A 16,715-nucleotide genomic window follows, 5' to 3' on the forward strand; every position below is an offset into this window, starting at 1 on the left:
CTAACCTTGTTTTGTTTTTTTGGTTTGTTTTTTTTTTTTTTCCAACTTTTGGTCTTTTATATAAAACCACTTGCTCAATTGCTGTGGAGCAGATACAGTAAATTTAACATGTTGGGAACTGAACTCTTGACCTTACTACTCTTCCTCACCCTCCCCCATCTCAGAAGTGTTGTGGAGAAACCGAGGAACGGCATTAGGAATATATAGTGTTTGGCAGAGTGCTTGTGTAGCACACATGAAGCCCAGGTTCCATCTCCAGCACCATATAAATGAGGCATGGTAACATATGCCTGTAATCCTAGCACTCAGGCAGTGAGGTGGGTACACCAGGAGTTGGAAACCAGTCTGGGCCACACAGGCACCTGTTTCAAAACAAACAAACAAAGCAAAAAAAAAAAAAAAAAAAAGTAATGAGAACATGAAGCATAGTTAATTCCTTTCTTCTATGTCATAATCTACCATCAGCAAATGGACCCCACATTCAAATTACCTTAAATATAACTATTGTTATTTGTTCCACGGCTGCCACCCCTAGTTCCAGCCTCCAGCATCTCTGGCTTGGATTATTAACTGAGTCCTTGATTGGTCTCTTTGCCTTAATCTTTTCTCACTGCAGCAGAGGGGTCCTTCTAAATGTTCAAGGGAATGCTACCACCTCAGAACTCTGCTTCCTTCACACCATTTCTAAGAGATAGCACCATTGTCCCAATTCTGTCACCCTACAGATAGAGACATGGAGGCCCGGCAAGATGAGTTGGCATGCCCAAGGTGTCAGAATCAGGATGAAAATATAGATGGTACCTCTGACTCAGCTGTTTATTTGTCCCCACATTACCCAGTCACCAGATGCAGAATTCCTTGAAGCATTTTAAAAATATTTATTTGGCCAGGCAGTGGTGGTACACGCCTTTAATCCCAGCACTCAGGAGGCAGACAGGCAGATCTCTGAGTTTGAAGCCAGCCTGGTCTACAGAACAAGTTCCAGGACATCCAGAGAGGTTATACAGAGAAATCCTGCCTCAAACGGCAATTATTATTATTATTATTATTATTATTATTTATTATTTGGAGCCAGGCATCTGGCACATATGTACAATCCCAGCACTTGAGAGATGGAGACATGGAGACAGAAGGATCAGGAGTTCAAAGCCAGCAGTTCAATGAAATAGCAAACTCACAGCCAACCTAGGCTCCACGAAACCCTGTCTGAAAAAAAAAGAAAACAAAATTTATTTAGTAGCTACTAATACCATGAATTGTTTCTGAGATTGGAGGTTTCTTACCTCAAGAAGCCTGTGTTCTACTGAGAAAAACAATAAACCAAAGGAATAAGTATATAATGCAATATTACAGGGATACGAGGAGTGGTGGTGTACAGCTTTGGCTAGGTGACCAAGGAGAGGCCCTTAGGCCAGTGACTAGATAAAGCTACAGACACTCTGTAGCTCTGCTACAAAACAGATAACCATAGCATTTCTGACTTCCCAAGCTCAGCCTAGTCCCCTGCTGCTCGTTACACTCTGTCTATCATTTGCAATGTGCTTCTCCAACGCTCGTCAACCTCTCTTCCACATCCTCCACCCTGTCTAATTTCTTTGTCAGTATATTCAGTGATAAAGTCCAATCTCAAAGTTTTCATAATTTTACTAGTTCATTCGGGTACATCTCCAATGTTGCAAAATGTATGTATCCTAAGGTTTTTTACAGGTTGCCCCCCCCCCACACACACACCCCTCAAAAATCAGGTAAGTCTCTGCTAGTGCAGTTTAACAGACTTAAAGTTCAGCCCTCTACTTTACCCTCAGTTACTAAATGACAAAAATCTCTCCTTTGTTTTCTGTTTGTTTGTTTGTTTGTTTTTTCAAGACAGGGTTTCTCTGTGTAGCTTTGGAGCCTGTCCTGGATCTCCCTCTGTACACCAGGCTGGCCTCAAACTCACAGAGATCCACCTGCCTCTGCCTCCTTAGTGCTGGGATTAAAGGCGTGCACCACCACCGCCCAGCCCAAAAAAATCTCTCCTTTAAGTGGTATTAAAATTCACACAACTAAGTTTTCCTCCTCACAGCCAAGACAGCGCTGTCTGGATCCTAAGAAGTGGAAAGTAGGGAAAGAACAAGAACCATGACTACTAGCCATGAGCCAGCATCCTGCTGAGTCTACTTTGCTGTAGCCAGGAAGCAGGGTGACTTGGGGATTGGACCATGGTCTGCATGAGCAGTGTACCAGAGTATAACCTGTCTGTTAGAACCTGGATTTGTCAATCTTGCCAGTCCTTGGGTGCACCCCAACGTCAAAGAAAAGATGCTTCAGCCTTTTAAGAATACTAGGAAATGGCAGACTAGAAATTTGGGGGTTCTAGACTCTCATGTTTCAACCTGTTTGAAACTTCTCCTTAATTAAAGAGCAATTCGTATTTCACTGTTCTCTCAATTTCAGTATTAAAATTCACAAGCAAGACACTGTGGGCGGAAGTTTCTGTGTCTGGCCAGCAACGCCCAAATACCTGGTAGTAGCTCCCCCAAATAATTGACTCAGAGGCTTAATATTACTTATAAATGCTTGGCCAGTAGCTCAGGCTTATTACTAACTAGCTCTTAGACTTAAATTAACACAGAATTCTTATCTGTGTTTAGCCACCTGGCTTGGTGCCTTTTCTCAATACGACATTCTCATCTTGCTTCTTTTCATCTAGCTAGCTACTCCTGACTCCACCCTTCCTTTTCTCAGCATTCTTAGTTTGGTCGTCCTACCTACACTTCCTGCCTGGCTAATGGACAATCAGCATTTTGTTAAACCAATTAGAGTGACAAATCTTTACAGTGTACAAGGGAATTATTCCACAGCAAGACATAGGTCTATATACAAAATGAGAATATGGAGTTAATTTCTTGTATACTTCATGCATATCTGGAGGATATACAAAAGGATAATAGAGCACTTAGTAATGGATGGTGGTGATTAAGCAATGAGAGGCTCTCAGCTTGGTAAGAGTCATTTACCATCTCTTTTAGAAAGAAACTAATTTTTAAAGACTTACTACATTGGAAGAGAAGGCTGGGGAGGGGCTGGTCAGGGGATACTGTTAGATAGAGAGAAGGCTGGGGAGGGGTGGGTCAGGGGAGACTGTTAGATGGAGAGAAGGCTGGGGAGGGGTGGGTCAGGGGAGACTGTTAGATAGAGAGAAGGCTGGGGAGGGATGGGTCTGGGGATACTGTTAGATGGAAGCAAGAAGTTCTAGTGGGGGCCAATGAGATGGTTCAGTAGGTAAAGTAAGTCACTTGTGTGAATCCTGACAACCTAAGTTAAATCTTTATCACCAGAACCCATATAGTGTAAGAAGAGAACTCCAGTTCCAAGGGATCAGGCACTCTCTTCTGGACTCTGTGGGCACAAGCACACACGTGGTTCATAGACATACATGCAGGCAAAACACCTGTACATACAGAATAAATTGAAATTTTCATTCATAAACTCATTCTCTGGTGTAAAGTGAATCATACATGAAATAACAAAATATTATTTTGTCAAGGCGAATTATTTTATATGAATTTATATATTATATGCACACATACAATATACACATATATTATATGTATATATGTATAATATATATAATATATATGCACCAGGATTTTAAAGAAGACTGTCAAAATGGTAGGGATGATGTTGTGTTTTGTTTTGTTTTGCCTATCTAGTACTGATGAAAAATATTAGAAATGTCAAAAGCATTTCAGTGTAAAGAAACTAAGTTAGGGCTGGAGCGATGGCTCAGTGGTTAAGAGTACTGACTACTCTTCCAGAGGTCCTGAGTTCCCAGAAACCACATAGTGGCTCATCTGTAATGAGATCTGGTACAATCTTCTGCCCTGCAGGGACACATGCAGGCAGAACACTTATACTTAATAAATAAATCTTGAGAGAGAGAGAGAGAGAGAGAGAGAGAGAGAGAGAGAGAGAGAGCTCGGTCTCAGGAAACGGATTCTTTCCTGCTATTACTGCGGCGGGCCAGGACATTGCATCTGGGAGTGCCATAGGGATATGGTCCTCCCCGGGGTCTTGTCTTACTTGAAAAGTGGGTGACCACTGAAAGTAGGATGTCCCTCTCTCCTTTGTGAGGGAAGGCCAGCTTCCTTCCCAGGAACCCAGGCTCAGGTCGTTTTAAAAAGGACAAATGTCCTACCTGTTCCTGGACTATGAGAGGCGCAATAAGAAAAGACCCACACCACCCACCCCTGAGGAGTGCTGCGGCTCTGAGCTTGTACCAGCTCCTGTCTTTTCCATCTCTATGGATGAGTCCCAGGTAACCCTACATGTGGCAAGCAGCAAAATTACTTTCCTTTTAAGCTGGTGGTACATTTTCAGCCCTAGCCACCTTCCCGAGTTTGACCTTCCAATCCCCAATTCTTCTCACTCCTCACTCCCAGCACTCCTCAACCAGCTTGGTTCACACCCCTTTAACCTACGTGATGGCCAGATATCTTCTCACCCATCCTTTTCTGATCCCACCTAATTGTTCCATCCCAATCTATAGAGAACGGTCATGTCTAAATCTCAGGTCCAGCTAAGTCTCTGAGATTCCAGAGGCTCACACTGCACTCTTTTGTTTTGTTTTGTTTTTCAAGACAGGATAGCTCTGCGCCTTTCCTGGATCTCTCTCTGTAGACCAGGCTGGCCTTGAACTCACAAAGATCCGCCTGCCTCTGCCTCCCAAGCGCTGGGATTAAAGGCATACGCCACCACCGCCCAGCCCACACTGCACTCTTAACCCCAAGTGCCCTGACCCATCAAGGTCCAGGGCCATCTGATGCCTCAGAGTCCCTCCCCATAGTCTCCACTGCAGACTCTACAGCACTTGGGAAATGTCGCCTGAAAGCATGGGATATCTCCATGGCCAATTGCTCATAGCCACCCCATCACAATTATTCTTAAGGACCATATTAGTTACTTTTCCTTCCGTCGCTGTGCTGAGACAGCAATGGTGAGAGTGCTGTCTTCCAGTCTGGCCCAATCAGCTAATGGTGCAAAGGGAAAAGGTGTAGTAGACAGTCTCAGGAACGCTTAGGGGTTACCAAATGGGCAGAAACCAAGACCAGGGGGTTTCTAGAATAATGGCCCTTGGTGGGCTAGCTGCTTTTGCTAGAAACAAACATTTCTCACACTTCCTTGGTCTCTCTAAGTGAACTCCTGACTGCCTGCTCTACCTCTGTGTCCCACCCGACTTCTTCTCTTTCAGGAGCATGGTACCTGACCACTGCAGAGATCTGAGCAAGAGGAGTGGAAACATGGCTGCCTAAACAGGGAACAACACCGGCAGCGTTATCCAGACTCCAGGGCCCAGTTGTTTATCTCTCCATGGGCCTTCTCCTGCTGCTCACCTCTGTCCACTGGCAGCTGTGCATGTCTTGGTTGGTCTGACAGCTTAAATGCCTCACCAGGCCCTTTAAACTCAAGGGCTTCCTATTGGAGTCTCAGCTAACAGAATCAGAAACCACCACTGTAGTGGATAGGCATCCCAGCATTGGCCTGGAAGTTCCAACCTCCACTGAGGCTTTGGTAATGGTCACGCCCACAAGGCAGGGCGGAGGAGGAAGCAGAAGACCAAGGATCAGGGAAGAGGGCTCGTTCTTGGTTCCCGGACTCTGGACGCGAGAGGTAGACCGAGCAGAGTTCTCCAGAGAACACCTCCAGACTGCGCTATACCCTTGCCAGACCCTGTAACCTACCCCTTCATTTGTAAGTACCCCACAAAATAAACCTCCCTTTTAACTACGTGGAGTGGCCTTAATAATTTCACCAATACACCACCTTTCTCTTAAGAACTCTGGAGCTTTAACCTCTCCAAGTTTGAAGTCCCAACACCTACTGCCAGATCATAGCCCTGGGGTCTCCCTGTCACCTTACTGCAGATCATAGCCCTGGGGTCTGTCACCTTACTGCAGATCATAGCCCTGGGTCTCCCTGTCACCTTACTGCAGATCATAGCCCTGGGGTCTCCCTGTCACCTTACTGCAGATCATAGCCCTGGGTCTCCCTGTCACCTTACTGCAGATCATAGCCCTAGGTCTTCCTGTCACCTTACTGCAGATCATAGCCCTGGGTCTGTCTGTCACCTTACTGCAGGTGATAGCCCTGGGGTATCTCTGTCACCTTACTGCAAATCATAGCCCTGGGGTCTCCCTGTCACCTTACTGCAGATCAAAGCCCTGGGTCTGTCTGTCACCTTACTGCAGGTGATAGCCCTGGGGTCTCCCTGTCACCTTACTTCAGATCATAGCCCTGGGTCTCCCTGTCACCTTACTGCAGATCATAGCCCTGAGATCTCTCTCTAGAATTCTCGTGTAGAGACAATTGACGTTGCCTATGGTGCTCCACCATGTTTACAAGAGTCCCCATCCCCCCAACATGAAGCCACCTGGGAATAGTTTTATGGTAGCAGGACACAGAGGTCATGGAGCTGTACCACTTGAGGTATTCCACATCAATCCAAAAATATGAATTAATTGCCCTCACTATGGTTTCCCAGCTAGAGGCAAGAATGAGCCTTCATATGACACAGATTCTGCCTATTCTTCCAAAGTAACCCATACCCAGTCAGCCATCTAGGGAGATGGTTCTCCCAGCTACCCATAACACCCCAATTAAGCATGCTAAACAGATAGCTTGGCTTCCACCCCAAGCTGCCATAGTTCTAAATTCCACCCTCCCTCATCTTCAAAATACCTCTTAGGATACTCAACAAGCTTCACATTAAGGCTTCTCCACCAACCTGGGGAAGTCACTGGGGAGTCCAGAAAAGAAGCTGTTGTTCTTTCCATGTGGAAAATCCTTAACAGTTTTTACAAGGCCACTCATTTAAAACTGTTTAGTCATTGTAGTCTGTTTCCATCTATAGTCAAGCTACTGATGTAGAAGAAATTCAAACTAATAGAATTAATGTTTGAGAATGGTTTAATAGATTCACTTAGAAGACATTAAGTCACACAAGTGGAATTTAGCTAATGGACCTGCCTCCAAAACACCCCAAAGCTAAGTAGAGTGCTAACCTGACCTGCTAAAGAGAAGTGAAGTTTACGATGCTGTAATATAAATGTTTGTTTACAATATTCACCAGCCATTAGGTCCATCCCCAAAGAGCATGTCTCTAACAGGCAGCTCCAGGGGGCAGTGCAGGGTCACCATCAACGTTGTCTTGACTGCCATAAAGCCTCCAGTTCTCCTGAGAAAAGTATAATCCTGTTAAATGGGCAAGATGGCCCCAGGGAACAACTATTTGAAAAGAACAACACTGGCATACTTGAGAAATAACTCTAGCAGTATCTTTGCTGTGTAAATCTCCCATCTGCCCAAGTGGTCAGACTTGCAGTCTCCTGTCTGTTTACATTGTTCGGAGTGTGACTTGGGCTGGGGACCTGTGCAGAGTGATTCCCCCTGGAAAGGCATAATATTTTTTGTAACATGACAAGCCTGTCACTGTGATTCACCTGTCCAAGGTTAAGACTCCATAGCCAGAAGCTTAAAGTACCCAGTTCTTTGAGCCTTTTGAAAATCTGTCTCCTCTTGTAGTGACACCCAGGCAGATGCCCCCAGATCCCTGTAAGTAAGACTCTTACTTTTCTGAATTTTATGATATAATTTTACAAGCCCTCTTCTCTTACTCCCCAGAATTCCAACATGTTCCAGTACAACCTGTTTCTTTAAGGAGACCTCTAAGACTATCCCTAGACAGAGGTCTTCACATACCTCAAGATATAACCCCAGTTTATATTTTTATATAAAATCCAAATGTGATTTACTGGGACCTACTCGATGTCGTTTTACTCAGATACGTCTGTTTTTTGAAGTTCACCCAGAAATGCAACTTCCTTTACTCACTCCAGCATCATCCATGAATACCCTGCCATCCCAGCATGCCAAGAGAGCGTGTCTCATAAAGAAGAGAGAGCTAAAGGGACAGAGCATAAGCTGAATTCAGAAGCCTAGACACTTCAGTGGAGGGTCTGTCCTGTGGCAGAAGTGACTAAACTTAAAGCTGTTAAATTGTCCCTGCTTGGAACATCTACAACTACACCAGGCTACCTCCAAACTATTGGTGATCAGTGATAATACACACAGATTGGTCTAGTGCTACTCTGTGGAATGAAATTCTAAAACCCATCCCTCTCCTAAAGCCAAGTGGACAGAGAGAAAGAAACAGGACAACCAGCTTGCCTGTGCACTCACAGGATGGACCCAGACACACTCTGTAGAAACCAGAGCTGTGAGCAAAGTAATAGTAACCAGGAATTCCATAAAGGTGTCTACCTCCTAACTTCAGGTTTGGAATTGTCTTAGTCCATTTTGTGTTGGGTGGGTACTTTATTGTGGTGCATAATAACATAATACCACATGCAGATGAGCAGCATACGGAGAAGAGGTCAAACATGTGGCATGGTCTTACTTTATAATAACCTGCTCCTATGGCAGCTGACCTAGTCCCTTCAGACATAGCCTCCATGACCTTACACTCTCCCATAAAGCCCTACCTCTTAACCACTTCACCATCTCACAGTACTGTTATATCAGGGATCAAACTTCCAACATATGAATCTTTGGGGACAAATAGTTCAAAACCATAATGGGGATAGTACAGTTATGGCCACAGCATCTCTTTCTCTGAAGGACTCTTATAGAAGTCATTATGGTGATATATTGTTTGCAAGCTAGGAAATAAAACTTGCTTGAAGATCAGAGGACAGAGCCAGCCACAGAGCTCTAGCCACAAAGGTCAGGCAGTGGTGGCACACTCCTTTAATCCTAGCATTTGGGAGGCCGAGGCAAAGATCCATCTGGATTTCTGTGAGTTCAAGGCCATACTGGGATACATGAGATTAATCCAATCTAAAAGAGAAACAGAGCCATGTAGTGGTGGCACATACCCTTAATTCCAGCACTTGGGATCACACACCTTAATCCCAGCATTTAGGAAGGTTGAAACAGGAAGTAATATGGCTGGGCAGAGAAAGGAATATAAGGCGGGGAGGAGACAGGAACTCCCTCCCTCTTTCAGGCTGAGGAGTTGGTGAGGTACGAGGTGGTGTCTGTGGCTTGCTCTGCTTCTCTGTCCTTTCAGCTTCCACCCTGATACCTGGCTCCAGGTTTTTATTATAAGACCATTTAGGATTCACGCAACAAGTCATAAGAGAATGGCATCCATACACAGCTGAAGAGGAAGAGACAGAAAACCCTTCAGTATCTTGTTTATGGTCCACACATTGTTGGAGACTAATAGGAATAAGACCCCTGTCTGATTCAGGTGGCTTCTCTTAAGAGAGTACAATATTAGAGAACACATTTGCCTTGAGGAGAATTCCAGTTATGAATTGTCTCTATCCCCTGTGAGCAGAAATAGCATGACTTCTGAGTCTTGGCTCCCTTTCCTCTCCCTGCCTACTAGCAAGGTGAGGGAGGGAATGAGTGGACAAATGAAAAGCATGACCTTGGGGTTGGAGAGATGTCCCAGCCCTATGGAGCACTGGCTGCTCTTCCAGAGGACTCAGGTTCAATTCCCAGCACCCACATGGCTGCTAACAACTGCCTATAACTCTAGTCCCAGGGCATATGATACCCTCTTCTGGCATCTAAAAGGTGCTGCATGCCCATGGTGTACAGCTTTACATGCAGGCAAACACCTATACACAAAAAGTGAAAATAAATAATAAACTAACGTGATTCATAGTTGTCACCTAGCTGTGAGTTTCATTGTGAGTTTTGTAAGCTGTGCCTCTTGGTTTGCTTGGCTTTTATCAGGTAACATCAGTCTCCGGCTTGAGAAGTCTGTATTCTTCCCAGGTTCAGATGGTGTAGGTCTAATGTTCTAAGAGCCTGAAATGGCAGCAACCACCATAGAAGTCTCCACCGGGATCTTGTGCCCCACCTCCAATGCTGATCGGAGACCAACACTACTCCAACAAGCCTCAGAACTTGTTCATACTGCACACTCCAAAATATGTGAGAACATGCTGCTTTCATTCAGATTTCCCTGGCCTCTCCCTCTGCCAACCACAAAATAACCAGTAATGAGCTCTAGTGTGGGTTAGCAGATGCAGGGCAACAACCTCATGATAGCACCAGATCATGTTGTCAGTGAAAGTGCTGCCTGCATGGAACTGGATCCCTCCACTGTGCTGGTTTACAAGGTTCTGTGAGTGGTGCTGGATGTTTAGTAAGCAGATACCTATGGCTAATTATATATATAAATATATATATATATATACTTTTAATTGGAGAGATAAATTAACAAGATAATGGAAGAAGCTTCAGTTGATAAAGGGTTTTTGTGACACCCTGGACCATTCAGATGATGTTGTGCTGTTATATTGGTTGCTTTTCTTGTGCATTTGGCTTCCTCTGCTCACACAATGAGAGAAAATTAGTATAGAACTCAGTGTCCTTAGCTCTAGCAGTAATGGTGTTCACCATTCTAATGACACACCATATAGGACACCCCTCCAGTATGATTACTTCCCAAGGCAGTGTTTATTTCTATTAAGTTGGATTTGCAATCAGTGCAAATCAAATATTAATTAGCTAAGGCTTTGTGTTAAGAAAAAAGACTAAGTTTTCTGAGAAGATGAAAGGTATATCTTTGTGGTAGTTAATTTTGGTTTGCTCCTCTCAAATGAGATTATTCTTTCCTTACTTTCAAATGTGTGAACTCAAGAACTTACAATTAATTCATGCTGAAATCACCAAAAGTAAATGGCAAAACTTGATGAGGTATAACTAACTATTCTGACCAGAGAAAGAGAGATTGTAAAGGGAGACACTTGTATTATCAGGCTATTGAAACAATGGACTCCAGAGAACTAATATTTCCCCAGGAATCTCATGCTTGAAGGGGGAAAAAGCTAAAACTCAGTGCCAGCCAGAGGAGGACCTTGCCTCCTCTACATCAAGAGATCCACACAATTCTGATCACTCCTCAGACCACCAGAGGGGACCAGGCAAAGTTGAAACACTGAGAGGCCAGTGGTGAGCCAGACCACACCTGGACCAGAACTGCTTGGCTCTACCTAAACATTATGTTAGTGCCCCAAAGATAGATTTGGGGATTCACTGGACCCCTTTTTTGTTCCTTTTCCCAATATGACCATACTGAATAGATGTCTCAGCTTTTCAGTATCACTTACCTCTTTAACTAGTGTATTGAAATTAGCTTGTGAGGGGCACTGAGAAACAAGGCTTAAAGACACCTCTGTTGTGGTTGTGTAACCATGACCAACGTTACATCTGTACTGTCTTGGTGCATTTAGAGAGTGCTACAGCTGACTAGTCTTTTTAGCATAGCATTTTCATTTGTCATTTGGGAATTTCATATTTGTATAATGCATTTTGGTTGTATTGATCCTTCACTCTCCCCCACCTTCAACTTCTCCAGGATCAACCCCCTACCACTTTAATCTCTTGCTTTTAAGAACACACTGAGTCTAATTTGTGCTACCCATATGTACTTGGGCATAGGGTCAGCCACTGGAGTGCTGCCAACATACTAAGGGCCTTAAAGAAAACTGACTGTCCCTCCCATAGTACCACCAACTGTCAATATCTTCTCTAACTAATGAGCCGCTCCCACATCCATGCTGGAATGCTGGCCGCCTTGATTTTGTACAGGTTTGTGGAGGCAACCACAGAAGCTGTGAGTTCATAAATGCAGCGGTCCTGGCACATCCAGAAGACACTGGTTTGTCACAATCTTCCCTGACTTCTGGCTCTTTTTCCTCCTGCCCTCTCCTTCAGTATGTTCCATGGGCTTTGGTGTGGAGGGAATGTGCTATTTATGGCTGAGCACTCCATAAGCCCCTATTTTCTTCACTTTGACCAGCTTGTATCTGTTTTAACTGTCATTTACTACACAAAGAAACTTCTCTGACAAGGACTGAGAGCTGCTGACGTCTGCACAACTTCATACTATGTCCATGTAGCAAAATAATAGTGCTAAGTTCACTGCTGGGCCTATGAGCTCCCCAGAACCAAATTCTTGGGCAGATTTAGAATATCGGGCATGAGTTTCTTCCTGTGGAGTGAGCCTTATAATCATAAACAATTGATAACCCCCACGACATTCATGTCACCATTTTACCCATGGGCATACTTTGTTAGGCCAGTTGGTCATTATTGTAGCCCATATGGTTCGTAGCTGGATAAGACTGTCAATGACATTTCTTCCCCAGCAGTTTGGATAGCATCTTCCAGCACTGTGAGGACTGGCTGGCAGGATGGAAGCTTCCAGATCAGTACTAGCTTGATTTCTCTATGTTCTGTGACCAAAATGTGTGGTGTCTTCATCTTACCATCAAGTTGTTGTTGTTGTTGTTGTTGTTGTTTAAGCTGAGGATCGAACCCAGGGCCCTGTGCTTGCTAGGCAAGCGCTCTACCACTAAGCTAAATCCCCAACCCACCATCAAGTTTTGATGGACAGAAAAGAGCAAGAGACCCCTCTGACCAACATCATGTGGAGAGGTACCACACACCTGGCAACCTATGGCTTCTGGGAGGAGAATTATTCCCTTGGACATTTTTATTTCTCCTTCTGAAAGCTCTCTACAGTCCATAGCCTATTTTTAATTGGGTTAGGTTTTGTTTGTTTTGGTAATTAATTTTAAGTTCTTGCTATATTCTAGACACAAATAATCCTATCAGATATACAACTGGCAAAGATTTTTTACAGGCTGCCTCTTTAGTAGATTAACAGTTTCCTTTGCAGTACAGAAGCTGTCCAACACAGCAAGTCTGGGTCACCCAGGACTACAAAGTGAGACACTGTCCCAAAGAGGGCAAGACTACATGTTAGAAACCCTGCCAAAAAAAAAAAAAAGTTGAAATAATATATGATGTTTGCTTTTCCTGCATGGGAAAAGGTCTGTAAATTAATTTATTAAGTCAGGTGAGATTTTTCACAGGGAAACAGCTTGAAGCCATGAAAATCAATTCCTGGATGAACACACACACACACACACACACACACACACACACACACACACTTTTTAAAAAACTGAATATGAATAGTCTCAGTTCCCCAATCAAAACACACAGACTAGCAGATTGGCTTAAAATTGGGCATCAGGGGCTTCAGAGATGGCTCAACAATAAAGGTGCTGTCCCGATTGGATGTTTTGTTTTGTTTTTTGACAACTTGACACAAACTAGAATTCTCGGGGGGGGAAAAAGCTTAATTGAGAAAATACCCCCATCAGATGGCCTAGAGGCAAGTCTGTAGGGCTTTTCTTGATTAAGGATTGATGTGGGTGGGCCCAGCCATTGAGGGTGGTGCCACCCCTGAGTGGGTGGTCCCGAGTAGTATAAGAAAACAAGCTGAGCAAGACGGTAAGTAATGGCTTCCAATTTCTTCCATGGCTTCTGCTTCATTTCCTGCCTCCAGGTTCCTGCTCAGCTTCCCTCAATGGATCTGTGACATGGGATGTGTAAACCAAATAAACCCTCTCCTTCCCAAGTTGCTTTTTGTCATGGTGTTTCGTCACAGCAATAGAAACCCCAACTAAGACAGATGCTTACTGTGAAGATCTGTGTTTGATCCTTAGAAACCCACACGGTGGAAGAGACTCCTACAAATTGTCCTTTACCCTCCACATGTGTGCCATGGCTTATACATATGTGTGTATGTGTGTGTGTCAACATACTCACACACAAAGAACAACAGAGAATAAATAGACTTAAAAAATTTTTAATTTCCTGGGCCCATCAATTTTCTGCTCCCAAGAAACAAATCTTACCAACAAAGAAAGATACTACCTTAGAGTGTGTGGTGGGTTGAATAGATTTGGCCCCAATACACTCATGTGTTTGAATGTTTGGTCCATAAGGAGTGGCACTATTAGGAAGTGTGGCTTAGTTGGAGTAGATGTGGCCTTGTTGGAGAAAGTATGTCACTGTGCGGGTGGGCTTGCTGGTCTCATATGCTCAAGTTATACCCAGTGTGGTCTGCCTCTCCTGTGAGACCTTCACACTGACAATCACTTCTGCTGCCTGTTGGTCAAGATGTAGAACTCTCAGCTCCTCTCCAGCACCATGTCTGCCTGTCTTAGTGCCACCATGCTTCCTGACATAATGATAATGAATTAAACCTCTGAAACTGTAAGCCAGCCTCTATTAAATGTGTTCCTTTATAAAAGTTGCTGTGGTCATGGTGTCTCTTCACAGCAATAAAACCCTAAGACAGGGTGAAAGAATGGAAAGGGGACCAGGTGGTCGTGGCTCACGTCTGTAATCCCAGCACTCGGGAGGCAGAGGCAGGTGGATCTCTGTGAGTTCGAAGCCAGCCTGGTCTACAGAGCAAGATCCAGGAAAGGCACAAAGCTACACAGAGAAACCCTGTCTCGAAAAACAAAAAACAAAAACAAAAACAAAAACAAAAACAAAAACAGAATGGAAAAGGGTATTCAAAGCAATTGGAACCTGGAAATAAGCTGTTGCAATTTTAATATGTGAGAAAATAGATTTCAAAACTAGTTATAAGAGATAAATAAAACTTCTTCATACTGATTGTCATAGTTAGGGTTTCTATTCCTGTGAAGAGACACAATGGCCACAGAAACTCTCACAAAGGAAAATGTTTAACTGGGGCTGGCTTACAGTTCAGAGCTTTAGTCATTATCATCATGGCAGGAAGCATGGAGACATGCAGGCAGACATGTGCTGGAGACATAGCTGAGAGTTCTACATCTGGATCTGCAGGCAGCAGGAAGAGACTGCCACACTGGGCCTGGCTTAAGCTTCTGAGACCTCAAAGCCCACCCCCAGTGACAGACTTCCTCCAACAATGCCTCACCTACTCCAACAAGGCCACACTTCCTAATAGTGCCACTCCCTAGTGACCCAATATTCAAATACATGAGTCTATGGGGGCCATTCCTATTCAGGCCACCACACTGATTAATGGAAAAATCTATCATTATAATTTTAAACATATATGCACTAAACACAAGCACACACAATTTCATAAAACATATTCTGCTAGATAAAATGAACTTAACAGACATCTTTAGAACATTCCACCCAAACATTGCAGAATACATTTTTCTCAGAAGTCCATGGAACTTTCTCTAAAGCAGATGCTATATTAGTTTCAACAAGTACAGGAAAATCAAAATAACTTTTGCCATTCTGAGTACAATAGAATCAAGCTAGAAATCAACAGTAAGAGAAACTACAGAAATAAGCAAACTCATGAAGATTAAACAACACACTACTGGATGATGAATGGATCAATGAATAAATCAGGGAGAAAATTTAAATTTTCCTAGAATTGATGAAAAGAAGCTGGGCGTGGTGGTACATGCCTTTAATCCCAGCACTCAGGAGGTAGAGGTAGGTAGATCTCTATCCAAGGCCTCATCTACATATTGAGTTGTAGGCCAGCCAGAGTTACACAGTGAGACAATGTCTTTAAATAAATAGACGCAAGAAAGAAAATAAAAACATAGAATACCAAAAATATGGGCTATAATGAAAGCTGTTCTAAGAGAGAGGTTTATATCTACAAGTGCCTACATGAAAAACAAAATCAGATCTCACATAAATAGTTTAATGATGCAGTTTAGGACCTTGGACAAACAAAAACAAGCCAAACACAAAGCAATAGATGTAAAGAAACAGTTTAATTAATAAGGTAGAAACAAAAAAGTCAAAGTAAAAAGTTGGTTCTTTACAAAGATAAGATTGACAAATCCCTGACCAACCTAAGCAAAAGAAAGAGGTCTTTTAATAGAACTAGAGAGAAAATAGACACCAATGAAATTCAGCAAATCTCAAGGACATACCTTAAAAACTTAGTCCACTAAATGGGAAAAAAATCTAAATGCATATGATCAGTCAAAGTTAAACCAAGATAAGATAAATACAGTAACAGATCTATAAAAAGCAACAAGACTAACCCACAGACTTTAATCCTACTACTTGGGAGGCAGATCTCTGTGAGATCTCTCTTAGAACAGCTTTCATTATAGGCCATGTTTTTGGTATTCTATGTTTTTATATAGGCCAGCCTGGTCTATATGGCATAAATGGACTTGAAGACCAAAATCACATGGTAAACTCAATAATGCATAGAAGGCTTTCACAAAAATCTAACATCCCTTAATTAAAGCTCTGAAGAGACTGGCAATAGAGGAAATGTACCTCAACATAATAAAGACCACATGTGACAAACCCATAGCTAACAGGCCTTTCTTTGGACCACTAGCTCCTGAGTAATGACACAGAGACTTCTTATTAATTATGAAAGCTTGGCTAGCTCTTAAAACTTAAATTAACCTGTTTGTATTCATTTATGTTCTGCCACGTGGCTCATTACCTCTCCTCAGTACCATACCTCTGACTTCCTCTGCATCTGGCTGGTGAATCTCATGCCTCTCAGATTCTTCCAAGAATTCCTGTCTCTCCCTGGAAGTTCTGCATATCCTCTCCTGCCTAGCTATTGACCATTCATCTTTTTATTAAACCAATCAGAAGATACCTCAGGCAGGTGAGGTAAAACAGACACATCTTCACACAGTGTGATCAAATATCCCACAACACTCATGTTAAATGGATAAAAAAGTATTCCCACTAAGATCAAGAATAAAGGAAGGGTGCCCACTCTCTCCATCTCTATCCACTATAGTGCTTAGCCAGCAATAAGACAGATATAAATAAAAGAGATACAAATTAAAAAAGAACCA

General features: G+C 43.2%; 1 protein-coding gene across 1 annotated transcript in view; it reads left to right on the forward strand.

Annotated features, from left to right (window-relative positions):
• Positions 1-4,171: 4,171 nt before the first annotated feature.
• The window catches only part of Tmc2 (transmembrane channel like 2), a 92,619-nt gene continuing 80,075 nt past the window's right edge, over positions 4,172-16,715 (forward strand). Inside the window, exons 1-2 of the mRNA XM_036184296.1 lie at positions 4,172-4,300; positions 5,234-5,240. Of these exons, the coding sequence (XP_036040189.1) occupies positions 4,172-4,300; positions 5,234-5,240 (136 nt within the window). The remainder of the gene's footprint in view (positions 4,301-5,233; positions 5,241-16,715) is intronic.

This window comes from Onychomys torridus, chromosome 4, assembly GCF_903995425.1.
Source record: "Onychomys torridus chromosome 4, mOncTor1.1, whole genome shotgun sequence".
Taxonomy (NCBI): domain Eukaryota; kingdom Metazoa; phylum Chordata; class Mammalia; order Rodentia; family Cricetidae; genus Onychomys; species Onychomys torridus.